This window comes from Crotalus tigris, unplaced genomic scaffold (assembly GCF_016545835.1).
Source record: "Crotalus tigris isolate CLP2741 ecotype Arizona unplaced genomic scaffold, ASM1654583v1 scf7180000017546.9332058, whole genome shotgun sequence".
NCBI classification, from domain to species: domain Eukaryota; kingdom Metazoa; phylum Chordata; class Lepidosauria; order Squamata; family Viperidae; genus Crotalus; species Crotalus tigris.
In genome coordinates this window covers 115,001-133,019 of record NW_024096465.1, presented here as the reverse complement: position 1 = coordinate 133,019, position 18,019 = coordinate 115,001, and the positions used below count along the sequence as shown (strand labels likewise).

General features: G+C 37.7%; 1 protein-coding gene across 1 annotated transcript in view; it reads right to left on the bottom strand.

Annotated features, from left to right (window-relative positions):
• The window catches only part of LOC120304296 (methylated-DNA--protein-cysteine methyltransferase-like), a 78,444-nt gene that overhangs the window by 19,198 nt on the left and 41,227 nt on the right, over positions 1-18,019 (bottom strand). The window contains exon 3 of the mRNA XM_039334691.1: positions 5,103-5,242. Within this exon, the coding sequence (XP_039190625.1) occupies positions 5,103-5,242 (140 nt within the window). The remainder of the gene's footprint in view (positions 1-5,102; positions 5,243-18,019) is intronic.

Sequence of the window (18,019 nt, the reverse complement as noted above, 5' to 3'; positions counted from 1 at the left end):
AAGCCCTGCAGACGGTAAAAGCGACCCACCGTTTGAAGCAGAAGGGCCACCTGGCAAAAGAATATGTTTGGGCATTTCGGAGGGTTGCTGGTCGGTTAGGACAATGGCCAGAGCGATAGTTGATCCACTACCTCAAGGAAGGGCTGGACCGTGATCTACTCCAAGCATGCATCTACTGATGAATTCCTAATCAACTACAAGATTGGTATAGTATAGCAATGACCCTGGACATCGAGTTAGATTGATCAAAGAAGCCAGCTACCAGGTCTAGAAAAGCGCCTATTTGGTTGATGTCCCCAGACTACCTTGGTAGCCAGCACTTCTAAGCACCTGCTGGGGTTCCCATCAAGTGTTTCAGATATGGCAGCAAGGTCACCATGCTGAGTGCCTGGCTCCTGCTCCCCATGTCAAGAATGCACCTACTTCGGCCGTGAAGCCCAAGAAAACCCCACAGGCAGGACACGAGAAGTTGAATTGGGCTTGTCAGGAGCAGACTGTCCAGATCTCCTCTCCTTCCCAGGAAGAAGCAACAACTTCACCTGAACACCTGCCGATGCCAGCACCTTACGACAGTGATGAGGAAAGCCAGGACAATCCGATGGTAAATTGAGCCATCCCACCCTTTGCTATTCCACCAAGATTATAGTACCAAAAACTGAAGCGCAAGCAAATTTAAAAATTCTAATAGATTCAGGTTGCACCAGGTGCCTAATCAATCTCCCCACAGTACTTAAGCTGGGGATTTGTGCCAAACTGTTGCCCCTGGCCATGAAATTTGAATAGGCAGATGGGTCTCTTATCAGAGGTGGTGCACTTCGAAATGAATGAGAAATGACAGAGCTGGTGCGCTTCAAAATTGGACAGCACTGGGAGATCATCTGCTTTGTGGTGATCCCAAAAATGACAGAGACTGTGATTTTAGGATTAACTTGGCTTGATAAGTGACATCCCACCATTTGGTGGGAGAATGGTGTGAGAACTTTGAGGTTAGTGATGGGACCCCTTCCACCTACTGAGACCAGTGAGATAAAAGGAACTGCTGCAGTTGAGAACCAGGGGGAACCTATTGAGATATTAAAAGCCGCTGTAGAGCGAATACCAGGGATCCAACTTATTCCCAGTGAGTGTTGTGATTTGGGGGAACCTTTAGTGAAAAGGAATGTGACACATTTCCACTTCACCAAGCCACCGACTGCGCAATTGAAATCCTACCAGGTGCCAAACTCCCAAAGCCAAAGATGTACTCTATGACAGAGGTCCCCAACCTTTTGGGCACTAGGGACCAGTTCTGTGGAGAAAGGTTTTTCCATGGACCGGATAGTGCATGGTTTTGTGTGCTGCCTGCATCCTACAGATGAGGCTTTGCTTGTTTTTGCGGCCCGGTTGCTGGCATGCCACGGCCCAGTTCCAGTCCATGGCCCGGGGGTTGGGGATCCCTGCTCTATGAGACCCAGGGAGATGAAAGAACTGAGAGAATACATTGACAAGACCCTGGCCAGAGGGTTTATCATGCATGGCCGCTCCAGTGTTATTCAAAGAAAAGAAAGATGGGTTTTTGTGTGTGGATTTTAAAGAGTTAAATACTGTCAGCGCAGAAAACATGTACCCACTTCCTCTGATGAAAGACATGCTAGCCCACCTAGCTAAATGGAAGATCTTCACAAAACTAGATTTAAGAGAGACTTATTACCAAGTGCAAATTAAGGAAGGGGAATGAATAGAAGACAGCTTTCACTTGTCCCTTGAGAAGTTTCCAGTTCAAGGTGATGCCTTTTGGCCTCCCAGGGGCTCTTGCAATGTTTATGCAGTTGATTAACCAGGTGCTACATGATCACATATACAAGGGAGTTTTAATTTGCCTTGACAATATCCTCATCTACACCGAGACCATGGAGGAGCATGTTAAGTTAGTTTGCGAAGTGCTCAAGAAGCTGCTATAAGCTAAACTCTATGCTAAGCTTTCTAAATGCGAGTTCCAGCAGATGCACCTTGACAACCTGGGACACCAAATCTCTAGTGAGAGAGTGGAGCTGGACCTGTAAAGCAGCTTCAAAGTTTTTTTGGGTTCACAATCTTTTACCAGCAGTTCATCCCCTCCTTCGCGAAAATAGCTATGCCAATTATTGAACTATTGAAAGTCGAAAAAAGGGGGGGGGAAAGGCCTGACCTTGCCAACCTTTACAATGGATCATGGAATGCCAGGTGGCATTTGAGCAATTAAAAAGGCAGTTTGCCACAGAACCAATTCTTAAACACCCTGATCCTGAGAAACAATTCATCATCCAAGCTGATGCTAGTGATGTTGCAGTGGGCGCTGTCCTCCTACAAAGAAACCATAAGAGGGACTTACAACATTGCACCTATATCTCAGGAAAACTCACAGACACGGAGAGGCAATGGGCTGTTTGGGAGAAGGAGGATCCTTCCCAACCCTGGGAGGAGATAGCCATGGATTTTATTATGGAATTGCCTGAGAGCAAGGGAAACACAGTGATCTGGACTGTCATTGACCTTTTTTCAGAACAGGCTCATTTCATCATTTATTCAGGACTTCGGTCTGCCCAAACACAAGCCAGGCTATTTTTGAAGCATATCTATTGACTCCATGGAGCTCCAAAAAGAATTGTATCGGACAGGGGGGGGTTCAGTTTACTGTAAAATTCTGGAGGGAGTTTATAAAACTGATTAGGTCTACCCAGGGACTTTCATCTGCTTTTCATTCAAGTAGGAATGGACTGGCAGAATCTGCGAACGCAATGGTAGAACAATACCTTAGATGCTATGTTAATTACTAAGAGACTAACTGGGCAGACCTCCTATCTTTTGCCAAAGTGGCATACAACTATACAGTACACAGTAGTACTGGGTTTATCCCATTTAAAATAGCTACTGCCTGGGATTTTGTTCCATTGCTTGACTACCCCCAGGAGCCTCCCACTTTGCAGACCCTCAATCAATGGGTGATCTCTTTGCAGAATGTTTGGGCAAATGTAAAAAAAGCTTTAGCCACTAAGACTTATAAAGAGCAAGCTGATAAGAAGCGATCTCCCCAAAAGCCATTTCCTGTGGGGGAGAATGTTTATCTATCTACTAAATATCTAAGACTAAAGTTGCCTAGTAAAAAATTGGGACCTAAGTTTCTTGGTCCTTTCCCTATACTCAGAATCATAAATCCTATCAAAGTTGAATTAAAGCTACCATGGTTTTTAGGGAAAGTTCACCCTGGTTTCCCCTGTACTTTGTTAAAACCACTCATAGAAAAATCCTTGAGACCAATCCCCAAGAAGGCGCCTGGTCCCATTCTTGTAGGAGAAACCCACTATGAGATAAAACACAGTATTGATTCTAGATTGTATAAGAGAAAATTACAGTATTTAGTGCAGTGAAAAGGTTACCCCTTATCAGAAGCTACCTGGGTGAAAAGTACAGATGTGAAGGCAGGAAAGTTAATATGAAGGTTTTATGACAAGCATCCTCAGAAATTTGTAAATTGTATTTTTGTTTCCTCTGCAGGAATTGCTTTCTCCTTAGGGGGTCTGACTGTCAACTCTACAACTGGCTGCAGCCATATTGCTCATTCTAGGTTGCCACATGAATGGGAGGGTGTGCAGAGGATCTTTGCTAGTCTAAACAATTCTGTGTCCCATGGGAATCAGGGTCATTCTATCGGTTATGTTAGGGGGTTGGGCAGTGTGTTAGAAAGTCAGCCAAACTATTCTATTGGGGAACGTAGCTGATTGCTTAGTACTGGGGTGGGAAGTTTAACTTGGTAATAGTGTAACTCTTTGGAGGGAATTTCAGACTTGGTTTCACTTTTGACCATGCCGATATTTTGTAACCAATAAACCTGTTCTTTGAGGAAGCCTCTAGCCTCGGAGTTCTGATTTATTTGGCTCTATCTATCAGAACCATGGCACTAGGATATAAGAGATCCTCCCATTTACAGAAATATTTCTAAATCAAACCCATAATTTTCTTTTAAACTAGTTTTTTTTTTTTAAAAAAAGAAGGAAAAATATTAAAAGTCTAGAATTGAGATCTGGTATAGTAAATAGATTCCAGCATAACATATTATTATTTTTAATTATAGCTGCTTCTGCCTTTTCTGCAAGTGGTGAATATTGGATATCAATGACCCATTAGCTGTAATGACAATTCATGGTTCAAAAGATTATAAGGTTCAGTCTTAGCTGAGTTACTTGAACTACTTTCTAGATAAAGTATAGCAACAGTGGAACATGAAATGTCTTCTTTTGACTATTCACCAATAGTGACTGGCACTAGTAATTTCAGGTACTAGTATAATGCCTACTGCGTAGGTCAATGTCATAAATGCCAATCAATTCTCGTGCTAAGATGAGGTTTAGGAATTACAGAATATGCAATATCAGAAGTATGCCACTAATGGGGACAATATAGCTGAAGTCTTTTAGAACTGTTTCCCTGAACTTGCAAACTAAAACAGTATACTTGATACAACCTAAATTGGTGAAGCTCATCCACTTTTCAGGGTGTCTTGCCACCAGAAAACAGACACTGTGCCTTGACTCAAGAGGCAAATGAGGCTGGAACATACCTGGCTTTAAATATCTAAAACCTGACCTTATTTGGAACCCAAGTCAAATGTGTTCCTTTCAGAATCCAGAGGATATTTTGCCCTTTTGCCCCATAGGAACTCACAAACCCAGACATATTTTTAGGTGATTAAAAAAAGTGATCCTTCCAAATCTTTACAGTCCTGTTACAGCCTAACAGGAAATCGTGCTCACAAAGAGAACAGTTCCTTCTGTAAAATATTGCTCTTGTATTTAAAAAAAAGGAAAGGAAAAGAAAAATAATAAAAAGAAAATGAGCCACATCCATATGACTTGACGTATTAAAATAAATGCATGGTTCCCATTTCAAATAAGTGATGGGGAAATAAATCATATTAAACTGGTTTATGCATTAATGCTGATTAAAAACACTTACTGACCTTATTACTCATAGCAGAGTAGTTTTCGCAGCAGATATATTTAATCTAATGACATTTAGCCCACAAAGCTTTCCATCTGAACCCACCATCTTCCATCAAGTTGATTTCAAAGTTGACATGGACTTACAGGATTTCTTCTCATTGCTCCACCCACAGCTCTGGCTGCTTTGCTGTGGCCTGCCAGGGCTGCTAATTGCTTGTAAGAAACTGCCTCTCCAAATTTCACATCTCTCAGCAGAGTCCACAACACATCTCTGGTGAATGAAGCTGGAAGGAAAGCAGAGGAAACAAAAAGGAACAAAAGTAACAGCGACAGAGATATTACTTGCTTTTTTAAAAAGAGGCATTTAAATCTGGAAGAGCAGGTGGCTTGGCCAAAATTGTAGATGATATTGCTTCCTTTGTCCCCTCCCATTTGAATCATTCCCCCAGTACCAGCAAGGAGGGCTGTGAATAGAGCAGCAAACTTGACACAGGTGTGAGATGGGGTGTAATTTGGGAGTTCTGTGGCTGCTAATAAAGAGAGAAGTGTAACAGCCAAAGGACAGAAGGGGTTCTTTCTTCAGAGGGAGTGGAATGGCCAGAAAAAAGAGAAATACCAGATGTCCAGCAAAGCAGAGTCTGGAAAGGTGTAAGAGCTCTACATGCTGGACATAACAGAAAAGGAAAAAAGTAGAAGAAATCCCAGAGGGAGGAAAATGAGACAGAACAAGCTTTATAAGAAGGAAACATTGATGTATAATAGAAACAGCAGAGAGCACTAATGATAATAGTATAGTGGTCCTCGATTTACTAGCATTTGTTTAGTGACCGTTCAAAGTTCCAATGGCACTTGAAAAGGTGACTTATGACTGGTCCTTGTGACTGTTGCAGCATCCCCATGGTCTCATGATCAAGATAGACATGCTTGGCAGCTGGCATGTATTTACTATGGTTGAGTGTGCAGGGGTCACGCAATTGCCTTGTGGGACCTACCCAGCTGTTTTCCACAAAGCAGAGTCAATGGGGGAAGCCGGATTCACTTAACAACTGCATGATTCATTTAGTAACTGCAGTGATGCACTTAACAATGTGGCAAAAAAGGTCATAATATTGAGTATGACTCACTTATCAACTTGTTTAGCAGTGAAAATTCTGGTCCCAACTGTGGTCGTAAGTTGAGGACTATCTGTATATAGTATAGAGGAAACATAGTAATCATATAGTTTAGAGCAGTGCTTGTCAACCTTGGTAACTTTAAGATGGGTAGATTTCAACTTCAGAATTTTGCAGCCAGCAAACTGGAATTCTGGGAGTTGAAGTCCATACATCTTTAAATTGCTGAGATAGAGAAATGCTGTCCTATCCTACTAGATTTGCTGTGTCAGTCTACTGTGACACAATGGGGAAAGTACACTCAAATATGTACTGTTGCTGGATGTTTGCTGGAATTCTGGAAGTTGAAGGCCACACATCTTAAAGTTGCCAAGGTTGAAAAACTGTGGTACAGAGAGGAAACATTTTAAAACTAATAGAACAGAGTATAGCATAGAGATAATAATAGGTGTGTACACAAACACACATTTGTAAGTCTTATATACCATTTTTATAGAACACCTTTATTTTGTAAAATAAAAAGTCTCCGCAAAACATATAGGGAGATATAAAGTGCTTTTGTGTCTCTTGAGTCTGTGGCTATGGTTTAAAAGAAAACTCATGACATACAGTATGCACATCAGTATTTTTTTTTTCTTTTGAATTAGCACAGCAATCAGTTCTAGGATTGTGTTCTATATTTAAATTCATGATTATTAAAGAATGCAGTTTGAGTACTGATCACTATTACAAAAGCATTCAGAACTTTGATTTTTCTATATTTTTAATTTCCAATATAATTATCCTGTTAACTTATACAATAGGCTTTCCCATTCAATGGCAAGCTTAAATAGACATACAGTTAAATTAAAAAAGAAAAAGAAAAAAGGAGAATAATGGACAGGACTTGTTTTATAATGCTTTTCTACTTCTAATTTTCAAACTTAAGCTGGGCAGGAAGAAAGCTAGCAGGCTGGATTATTGTATGCCTCCCAGCCACCATTTCACATGTTAGATATGAGAAAATACAGTGGTGTCTCGCAATATATATTGCATATTTGAATGGGTAATTCTGATTGAAAGAAAACACTCATTTATTTACTGCCTAGTTACTCTTGATTTTCATATTGTTGTTAATAAGGCATGGAGAAAAGCAATCTTTGTAGATTGCTGCAGAATGAGACATTCATCTGTGACAATGGAAAAATTCCTTGGCATGATCTGATTATGGAAAGAAGGGAATAATTATTTATTTGTTTGTTTTATTTATTTCCTGCCTTTATTACATTTATAAATAACTCAAGTCACCAAATACACATAGTACTCCTTCTTTCTCTTATTTTCCCCGAAACAACAACCCTGTGAAGTGGGGTTAGGCTGAGAGAGAGTGACCAGACCAAAGTCGCCCAGTTGGCTTTCATAGTTATGGAGGGACTAGAACTCGCAGACTCTATATTTCTAGTCTGTTGCTTTAATCACTAAACCATATTGGCTCTAAATAGCATGTTTTACGGGTAGTCCTCGACTTACAAGAACCATTGAGCCAAAATTTCTGTTGCTATGCGAGACAGTTAAGATCTTTCTTACCACGGATGTTAAATGAATCACTGGAGTTGTTAATAACATGGTTGTTAAGTGAATCTGGCTTCCCCATTGACTTTGCTTGTCTGAAGTTTGCAAAAGGTGATCCCATGACCCCAGGCCACTGCAACCATCATAAATATGAACCAAGAGTCTAAATTTTGATCATGTGACCATGGGCATGCTGCAAGAGTTTTGTGAAAATGTATGTCACTTTTTTCAGTGCTGTTGTAACTTTGAAAAACTTCTGTGGTTATTTTTGCCCAGAATTATTTATGTAATAGATTTGTAGGTCATTGTATCTTCCTGGAAGCTTGCAGCTATAAAACATAGTCCCAAGAATTAAAACAACCACAGTTAGAAAGAACAGAAGCATAAACAGCTTCCAGAAGGACTGCATTTTCACCATCTTTTGGAAGGTTATCACAGAAGGGAAGTTGGGATTCCCAAATGAAGGAATGCTTTAATCTACTTATTGATCTTCTTAGCAAAGGAGAAATATTTATTTATTTAGTGCTATTTGTAGTCCACAGGGTACACAGTTTGAAATATAATACAATAAAAAAGAGCAATTACAATAAAAACAATCCTTTATGGTGGTCACCCAATGGACTCAAAGCTTGTTGGAAGAGTATCTGCTCCCTGAAAGCAAGAATTGGGCTATCCACGCCTTTGCAGATAGAAAAGAGCATTCTATGGAGGAATAGATTGAGGATTTTAGATCTGCAATAAACCATAAGTTGCTATTCTGTAATATACTCCTATCTTCTTCTCATTTGCTGCCCCAGATCTCTTTTAACTTTCTACAAGTAGTCTACAACAATTTGTTTAACAACAATTCAAAGTTACAGTAGGGCTGGAAAAAGATATGACCTGTCCTCAAACCTATGACTGTTGTACCATCCCCAAGGTCAAGTGATTGCAATTTGAGCACTTGGCAATTAGTTTGCATTTCCAATAGTTGCAATGTCTTGTGGTCACAGGGCCACAATTTGCAACCTTGTCAACTGACTGTTGATAAACAAAGTCAAAAGGGGGAAGCTGGATTCACTTAATGACCATGCAATTCACTTAATAACCGCAGTAAAATTGGGTCTGGTCATGTAATGACTTGTTAATGACCCCATCACTTATCAAAATTCCAGTACCACTTGTGGTAGGTCGTCAAGGATTTTTGGTAAATTAAGAGACAGATAGGGAAAAACAGGGGGAATGACAGCAATGTTTTCCTCTGAAGCCATCAAATGACATTTTGGGGGGCAGAAAAAAAATGTTTATGTGCTGGTAATTAAATTAAAAAATTAGTTACATTATATTTACTCCAGAAAAACATTCTTTGTTCTTAAATAAACCTATATATATTTATTAGTTTTAAATAATAACAACTTTTTAAATGAATAGCATAACACTCACTAGGAAAAAAATATCCATTTAGCCTTTATGGTAACGTTAAGCAAATTAAATATCAGCATAATCCAGGTGATACTAGGAAAGGGTCATCAAAGAAATTATCTTCGTTGTTCATTAATTTACATGGATTAAAAAGGGCAAAGAGATAGCAAATCTGCTCTAGTTCTTTTATGATATAATTTCAAACTGTACACCATTTGTAGCACTAAGGTGATTTTGGGGTTAATCAGACTGATTTGTCCTTTTAATTGCTTTCTATTCAAAGAAAATTCATTAGATAATGTTCTCTTCAAAATTCATGAATCAATTTAACTGAAGAAACCATATTAACAGCTTTGGGTTCATTAGCACACAGAGTTGTGTTACGAACTGATTGCTAGGAGAGTTTCCTTAGGCAGTAAGATTTTGTTGACTGCATTTTTTTTTTCCCGAAAGGCCTATTTAAAATTCAATTCTATATAGTTAGAGTGGATTTCTCCAATTCCATTCTATGGTTCTTCCCTAACTTAGCTATGGACTATGCCTGCTTTTTTGCAGGATGAATTTTGACGGTTTATTTTAGAAATCGATTTCTTATCAGTTTGCTCTCTGACTTAATCTTTCTATATGGTACATACATAGACTCCTGATTCTGTAGCAGCCTAAGATCCTGGCATCCTTCTTACTGACTTCTCTCTCACTTGGCCTTTCAAGTCTTCTTAGACAATAATGATTCTTCCTATATAGCAAAGCTAACTGGACACTAAACCAGCGCACTTTATAATAGTTATTAACATAAAAACAACTGTCCCTGGTGAAAAGTTTTTGTAATAGAACTAAATATACTACTAAAACTCTTGTACCTATTTGTTTCTAACCTTCAGTTGGACAATATTGGAAAATATAGGAAACAATTACTGAATCAAGGTAACTGAAATGGGCTCATTTACAGAATTCCCATAATTCTCAGTTATGGTCATGTTAGCTGAGAAAAAACCAGGCTGGGAAATATATGGGAGATAGTCCAAATATTTTCATTATACTATATTGATGTCAGAAATATCCAAAAATGAAAGTACCATGTTTGGGACTTTTAGGAAAATGATTTCAAAAAATTGATTAGTCAGCAATGTAATACTTTAGGTCAGTGTTTCTCAACCTTGACAATTTTAAGGCATGTGGACTTCAACTCCCAGAATTCCACAGCCAGCAATGCTGGCTGTGGAATTCTGGGAGTTGAAGTCCACATGCCTTAAAATTGTCAAGGTTGAGAAACACTGCTTTAGGTGTACATTTATGGTTTAGCCTAGTCTTATGTGGAAATCTAGTTGTCAATTTTTAAAAAGGACTCTAAAAATTGGAAAACTGCAAGAAAGGTGTATTGCCAATACTTAAAGATTTGAAGGATCACTATATGATGATTCATCTTCTGATCATAGACTCTCAGAACATAAAGACTGAAAGGGTCCTTTGAGATGATGCAATTCAACTCCTAACAAATTCAGGAATAGCAATATATTGCTTCATGGTGCTTTACAGCCCTCTCTAAAAGGTTTACAGAGTCACAATATTGCCCCCAACAAACTGGGTCCTCAGTTTACCGACCTCAGATGATGGAAGTCTGAGTCGATATTGAGCTGGTGAGAATCAAACTGCTGGAAGTCAACAGAAAATTAGCCTGCAATAATGCATTCTAACCACTGTGCCACCCACGGCTCCTCTAGGAATACACTGTTAACAGCATCGCTGAAAAATAGCTACCCATCTTCTGTTTAAGCCCTCCACTGTTAAACATCTCTTAGGATCAAGAAATCCTTCCCGATGTCCAGTCAAAATCTGCTTCCTTGTAATTTAAATCCATTGTCTCTTATCTTCTGGAAAGACAATCCTTCAGATACTTGAAGTTATCTTATTATTGTCTTCTCTTAGGTCTAATTGCATCAATTTGCCCTTTGGGGAGAAGCCCAAAGCAAGATCAAAGAATTCTGCCCAATCTCCATTTTTTTTTTTACCAATGAATCACCTTTTCTGAAGAGTAGGCCTACTATTTGTTTTCTTTGTCTGACTATGATATAGCCAAAAAAAGTTATAGAGCCTTAATTCATTTTGTATATTTCTCATGAACTTTTTTTGCAGAAATAAAGTACTTTACATCTCCTTGGTGATTACATCCATGTTTCATTTCCCTAACATATCCCTTTTAATTCTTATCTCAATCAAAAACCTCTTATGCATCCATAATAGTTGATTGAGCCACCTCCTCATTTTTTCTCCTCATGGCAATGATGTGAAATTCTGCTAGATAGTTTTGATCAGTTCCCAACCTCTCTGTTTCCTTTGTCCCAAGTTAGGTGTTGGTAGGATTACACACAGCATTTATCTCAGCTTGTGGAAACTGGATTCTAATGTGCACATATACTATTCTCTAGGTTTCTAAACTATGGCATCACAAAACTTGCTATGATGTGGCCATTTTTTCTGATGGAAGTAGTTTCTACTGCTTTTCCATTTTTAACTACAATTTCCCTGGACGAATCACATCTAGGAGAGACAATCCCCTTTTTATGTATGTTGAAAGTATGCCTTCGCTTAAGATTTCATTGGAATTTTAGAAAACACAGAGGCTGTAGAAAGTAAGACCAATGATTTTACAATGAAAAAGAGAACTTGTGCCTCAGCTATTCCACAACAAAAGCAAATATAAAAACATGTCCTAAATTTCACAGCTGACAATTGTACCTATATTTTTGTCCTCTCGTGTTTATTCGAAAACATTCTCTTTTCCATCACACTGAATGATCATAAAAAGAGGATTTTTTTTCTTTACAAAGAAACAATATATGGGAACAGTATGCATATTTCTCACCATTCATATCTTTTTCAGAAAGGGATAGACTGAAGCCTAAACATTTTCGAGAGGAAACCAAATAAAATAAAGGATTAGAGAATACATGCCACAAATACTTGACAATATTACTATTTCCTTGTATACAGTGCTACCCCAGGATTAAAACAAAAACAAAAATGGAAAGATCACAAAGAGTGAACATACTCAAGGAAGAGCTAAATGCAAGCTCAATCTATTTTAAGCGGGTTTAATATGTGGAACATGCTGTGTTGGGAAATTCTGAAAACAGAACAGTGGGAGCTCATGTAGAGTTAATAAGCAGTTGCCATTCCATAATAAGAGCCTGCCTAGCTGGAACAGTAGTTTCAGTAGAGAACTTCAACGGGAGCAAAATCTGACTCCATCACTAACTCTAATGTATCTTATTCTGAACATTTTCACAAGCTTTAAAGATTGGTATTTAAACTCCTATGCTCAGGTATAAGCAATAATTCTTCCTGGATTAAATTATTTGTCCTGTGACATACAGTATAGGACTACAAGGCAAAGAAACATTTCAGTACTGTACTTCATCCCAGCTTGGAGTAAGGCCCCTACTCTAATGTCTTTTGGGCGTGATATGAACTTTTCTTGTATTTTCAGAGGCTTAACTTTATGCTTTTATTTATTTATTTATTTATTTTGTAGATCAAATTTGGAGACTATCCATCTCACTCACAGAGCAGCTCTGGACAGTGTACAATTAAACATAAAAATATATATAAATATTATAGTCCAGTGTTGGTGAACCTTTTAGAGACCGAGTGCCCAAACTGCAACCCAAAACCCACTTACGCATCGTCGGGTGTCGAGTGGGTATGGCCTATTGGGTGGGTGTGGCCCATTGGGTGAGCATGGCTGCGGTGGTAACAGCAGACTGGGTGGGACTAAAAGGTTCAATCAATCAATTCCAACTTTGCAAGATCTTTTTTTTTCCCGCGAGAAGTTGGATGTCAATGCTGCAAATATTGTATATTCTTGCTTTTGACAATATGCAGAATTGTCTGGTAATTATGGGGTTAATACAGAGCAGAAGGGGGGTTGGGGGTAAAGCCCGGGAAAGAAAGAGGAAGAAAACATTTGACCTTCACACTAATTGGATAATGTGAGATATGACGGCTAATTTAGGGAGGGAACATGCTGATAATTTAACTGCTCAGAGGAAGAGAACTTAGATCCTAGCATCCCTCCGTTGTGCCTGTGCCAACATTTTGTAACAATAAAAGACTTTTAGGAAAATAATGCCTGGAAGTTCTTTGAAATGTTTCATTAGCCGGAACCATAACATTGAAATTGATTGATTGAACCTTTTTTTTTTGCACACGGCGGCGGAGGCCTAAAGCGAAAAGGTTTTATAAAACCAGCTGAAGGCCTAGGACGATGGCATGCGTGCCCACAGAGAGGGCTCTGAGTGCTGCCTCTGGCACCCGTGCCATAGGTTCGCCACCACTGTTATAGTCCAATAGGAGTTAACATACAAATAAAATAATTAAAATTAAAAAGATGGGAGAGTGAGCTTTCAAGGCCTTTGGAGAGCTTTTGGATACTGGTATTGCTTTATTGTGGATTTGTAACCCTCTGATCTCTGTTTTAATTGTTCTGACTTCCTGTAGTGTAATAGTCATTCAATAAAGTAACTTTTTTTAAAAAAATATTTCCATAAATGAACTTACTAATGACTTGAGAATGCATTTAAAAACATGAATACTTCTGAGTGCACATGCAGAAAATTGAGAATGAGATCCAAACCCATTTTTGTCCCCATCATGTCTCATTCAGTTTTTGTGCTTAACACTCCTTGCTCTCCAAATCCTAGCATGAGGCACACACAAAAACGATTGTAACAAAATTGCTGTAGGAAATAGCCTTTCCCAAAACAATTACTATAAAGAAAAGTGAGAAGAATGGTCAGTTTTGACTGATATATAAGACTACATATCATTATTTCTTTAGACAAGTATAGGTAGTCCTCAACTTACAACAGTTTGTTGTTGTAATTACAACGGCACTGGAAAAAGTGACTTATGATCATTTTTCATACTTGCAACTGCTGCAGCATCCCCATTGTCACCTGATCAAAATTCAGATGCTCGGCAACTGATTCATATTTATGACGGTTACAGTGTCCCAAGGTCATGTGATCACGTTCTGCGACCTTCTGACAAGCAAAGTCAATGGGGAAGCCAGGTTGATTTAGCAACTGTGTTACTAACTTAACAACTGTGGTGATTCACTTAGCAACTGTGACAAGAGTGGTTATAAAATGTCTTAGCAACATAAATTTTGGACTCAGTTGTGGTTGTAAGTTGAGAACTGCCTGTAGTTCTCAACTTACAACTATCTCATAGTTCATATGAGATAGTTGAATCAGATCCACATACTGATCATTTCTTTCTCATTTACATGACAGCTCAAAATAATACTATACTTTTCAGTCATATGGAGATCATTTTATAAGTGATATCTGAAACATTTATTTTACTTTATAGGCAGAAAATGTATTAATTAGCTTAAAGCAAGCAGCTCAATATTATATCAAATGGTTTTATTACTAAATTCTCTGCTTGCGTCTATAAATATAACTTGCTCCAAATGAGATGAACCGTTATCAGTTTTCCAACTGACCTCAAGCTTTGGATGTTGATAAATACATTGGAAAAATCATGTCTTGACACCCACATTTCTCACTTGTAATACTGTATAATATTCTAAGTCTTAAAACATAGGTCTCTTCTTTAATAAGAATAAAAATGATCTAATGAGGATCAAGGATTAATTATAAATAATTCAAAATAAGTGACCCTGTAAATACATAAAGCTGAAAAGAAATAATCATCTAGTTTCTTCAATTTTGCCAAATGATTGATGTGTGGGTCTGTTTCATCTATTATAACTATGATGGGATATTTTCATTGTTTAGAATATTGAGCTACCAGAGAGATGGAAGTTCAGATCCATTCTTAGCTATGTTTTAGCAAAGATAAAATGGTGATATCAAAGTAATTATAACATTCCTTAGGGGATGGGGTTATTGTCCTTTTTGAAACATTATGTTTAACCAGTAGTTATCTCTGACAGCATCTGAAGTCAGTTGGATCTGTGGGACAGTTTACAGAATGATGCAAGTAGCTAATTCATCCTCTCTGTTCTTCAGTGTATCATTCAAGCTACATCTTGTACACTTTTAAAATCAAAATGTGTCTGTTAATTCAGTTCATCATTAAAATGTGGGTGTCATTCCAGCAACTATTTTGTGAATGACAGTTATCATAAGAGTAATTGTCACCATCTACATATCTTCTACTTACCACTTTTCTCTAATCTTAATGTTCAGAAATTTCACCTCATCCTGAAACCAAAGGTGTGGGTTATCATAGCTTAGGATAGTTCTGTTTGCAATCAAGGTATTCCATGAAAGCTTATATAAAGGGGTTAATGTTTACCTATATTTTTGCAAAAGACAAATAACAGTCACCTTAATTGCTTTTGCTGCAACAAATCTTTTTTGTTTGTTTGTTGCTATAATGGAATGAAATGGTTACCTCTCCGAAAGCTGCAAACTGTTTTTTTTCTCCTTTCCCACACTCCCTCCAGGCAGAACACTGGGTCTCAGAACCTACCCTGCAGATAAATTGCCTGTTAAGGAAACATCCCTAGTCATTTTCCTGCCTCTGACAGAAATATCAATTGATCATCCTGGAGCATTAACAAGTCATCAGGCAAATAAAAGACAGTCACTTGGCAGCCATTACACTATTATGTTTGTAGCTGAAAGGGTAGACCACACATAGTAGATTTGGAGGATGCCATGTTGCTTTGTTTATTCTCATACTTAAAGAAATGGATTCCTTGACATTTTGAGATGTTACTTGAATCATAGCTATGCAGGTTCCATTGAGTCAAGTGGCAGAAGGACAGAGGCATCATCATCATCACATCATTAATTTGTATTTGGGACATGTGTAAAGTTGTCTGGGCCAGCATATATGACAATGATTTTAGTGGATTAGTTTAGGGAGGAATTGGTCTCTGTGGACTTTGGTATCTTAACATGAGAGAATTAATATAGATAACTAGGAAATTTGTCCATCCATCCATCCACCTACCCACCCACCCATCCATCTACCTACCTATCTATCATCTATATTTTTATAGTATAATATAGCCAATGTGGATATACAAATGACAATAACCCATTTATAGTAACTTACTCTATAATAATGTGCACTATAAATTGCTACAGTCCACTGGAAGGGAAAGCCACTTCTTATTTACTGTTCCAAATCTTCCAGAAAAAGGGAGGGATGGACATATTTCTTGAAACATTCTTCTGAATTCTAATTCAATCTTTATAGCTATTGAAACTAAAATTCTGATATATCTCTAGTTTGCCAATTCAGTATCCCCCTTTATTTTCCCCAAAACAAAACCCTAGCCTCAGTACTATACTTTGAGTAGACAATACAGCACAATATGTTTACAATATATAAAGCCCTTTAAAATGTAAAGAATCTATGGATTCATAATCTTCCAAAAGTCCAGATTTTCATGTACTATTCCATGACCAAGAAGGGCTCTATTTATGTATGAATTCACTACAGTTACCTAATGGCTAAAATTTCTTCATTACAGTAATAACAGTCATGATCACTGGGGCACTTGCTTCCCTTAATCCATGAACTATGCTAGGGACTGCGAAGGATCGGTCATTCTCTCATTAACTTTTTCCATATTAGCTTTGCAAACATGGGTAGTATTTCTATATAAATGGTTGGTTTTTTAAAAAAAATTATCTCCAATATAATACTGGATAGGGGACAAATGTAGAAAATCAGGAGGATGCCAAGGATATTTCAATTACAGATATGTAGTCTAATAGAAAATCCTTGCGTCATGGCTCAGGTAGGAATAAATAAAATAAAACATCAAATGCCAATTTCTTTCAAGCTCTTCCATCCATCAGAGCACATTTTTTCCTGTCATATGCTAAGATACAGATGGAAATTATATGAGGCTTCTATAAGCTCTTTTCTTTTGCATTATTTTCTTTCATTCCTCTTCCCCTTGGCAAGTTTACTTGCCTCCCTAACTCTAGCTCTGACTGTATTCCTGCTGCTTCTAACATTGTAGATAAATCTGCCTGACAGAGGATGCTGCAGAGATGCAAGAGTCATTCTCTTTTTTAAAAAAAGATACAAACAATTATTTTAGCCACTTGAAAGTTATGGAGATTAAATTTGAGTTTATAGTGAATGTGGTTCTTCTACTTTGATCATAATATCATAAAAATTATTCATAATATATTAGTTGAGAATCTTAAAAACAAAGATTATTACTTTTGAGGAACATTAACAACTTAGACCTATCGTCTACTAAGCCATTTTCATTGGGCTAATGATTTTCTCTTAAGGCAAAAGTTACAGAATTGCAATCTTTTTCTCTAATTTAACCATCATTTAGTTATGTTTTATAATTTATCTCACTACTTGAAATCAATTGGCTTAAATGTTATAAGGTCAGACTAAAATTATTTAAAATAGCAAATAGCAGCAAAAAAACTAAAATTATAGAATAATGGAAAATAGTGCTGCTATTAATTCACATAAGCCATGTTCTCGGGAAGTTAATGAGAGCGGGAGCCATTTGTGCTTCAATGGAAAAGCTATTACAATGGAGGGATCTGCTATAGAAAATTTCCACTATCGGGAAACCTCATAATATACAGGAAGAAATACTGAGAAAATAGTCTGAGGAAACAGTTCTCTAAGTATTCCAGGAACAACAGTTCACAATGAGTTTCTTTTTCAATAAGCACTACAGGACACAATAAGATAGTCCTGTTTTTATTGCTGTTGGCTAGTAAGTTCCTGATTCTTCATCACCTGAAAAATATCATTCTTCCAGGTGTGTACGTTATTTACTGTTTCTTTGAGTTCTTGCAAATTCAACATTCTATCATCTTCTATATTATTTTACAGTTTTATACTCCCATTCCATTGACTGGATCAAGCTGAAGGCAATGTGGTATCCAAAATATTGGCAAGGTATCAGGGTGCCTACAACTGAGTATTCATATTTAATTGATTCTAACATACCATGCTGGTTTAATTTTT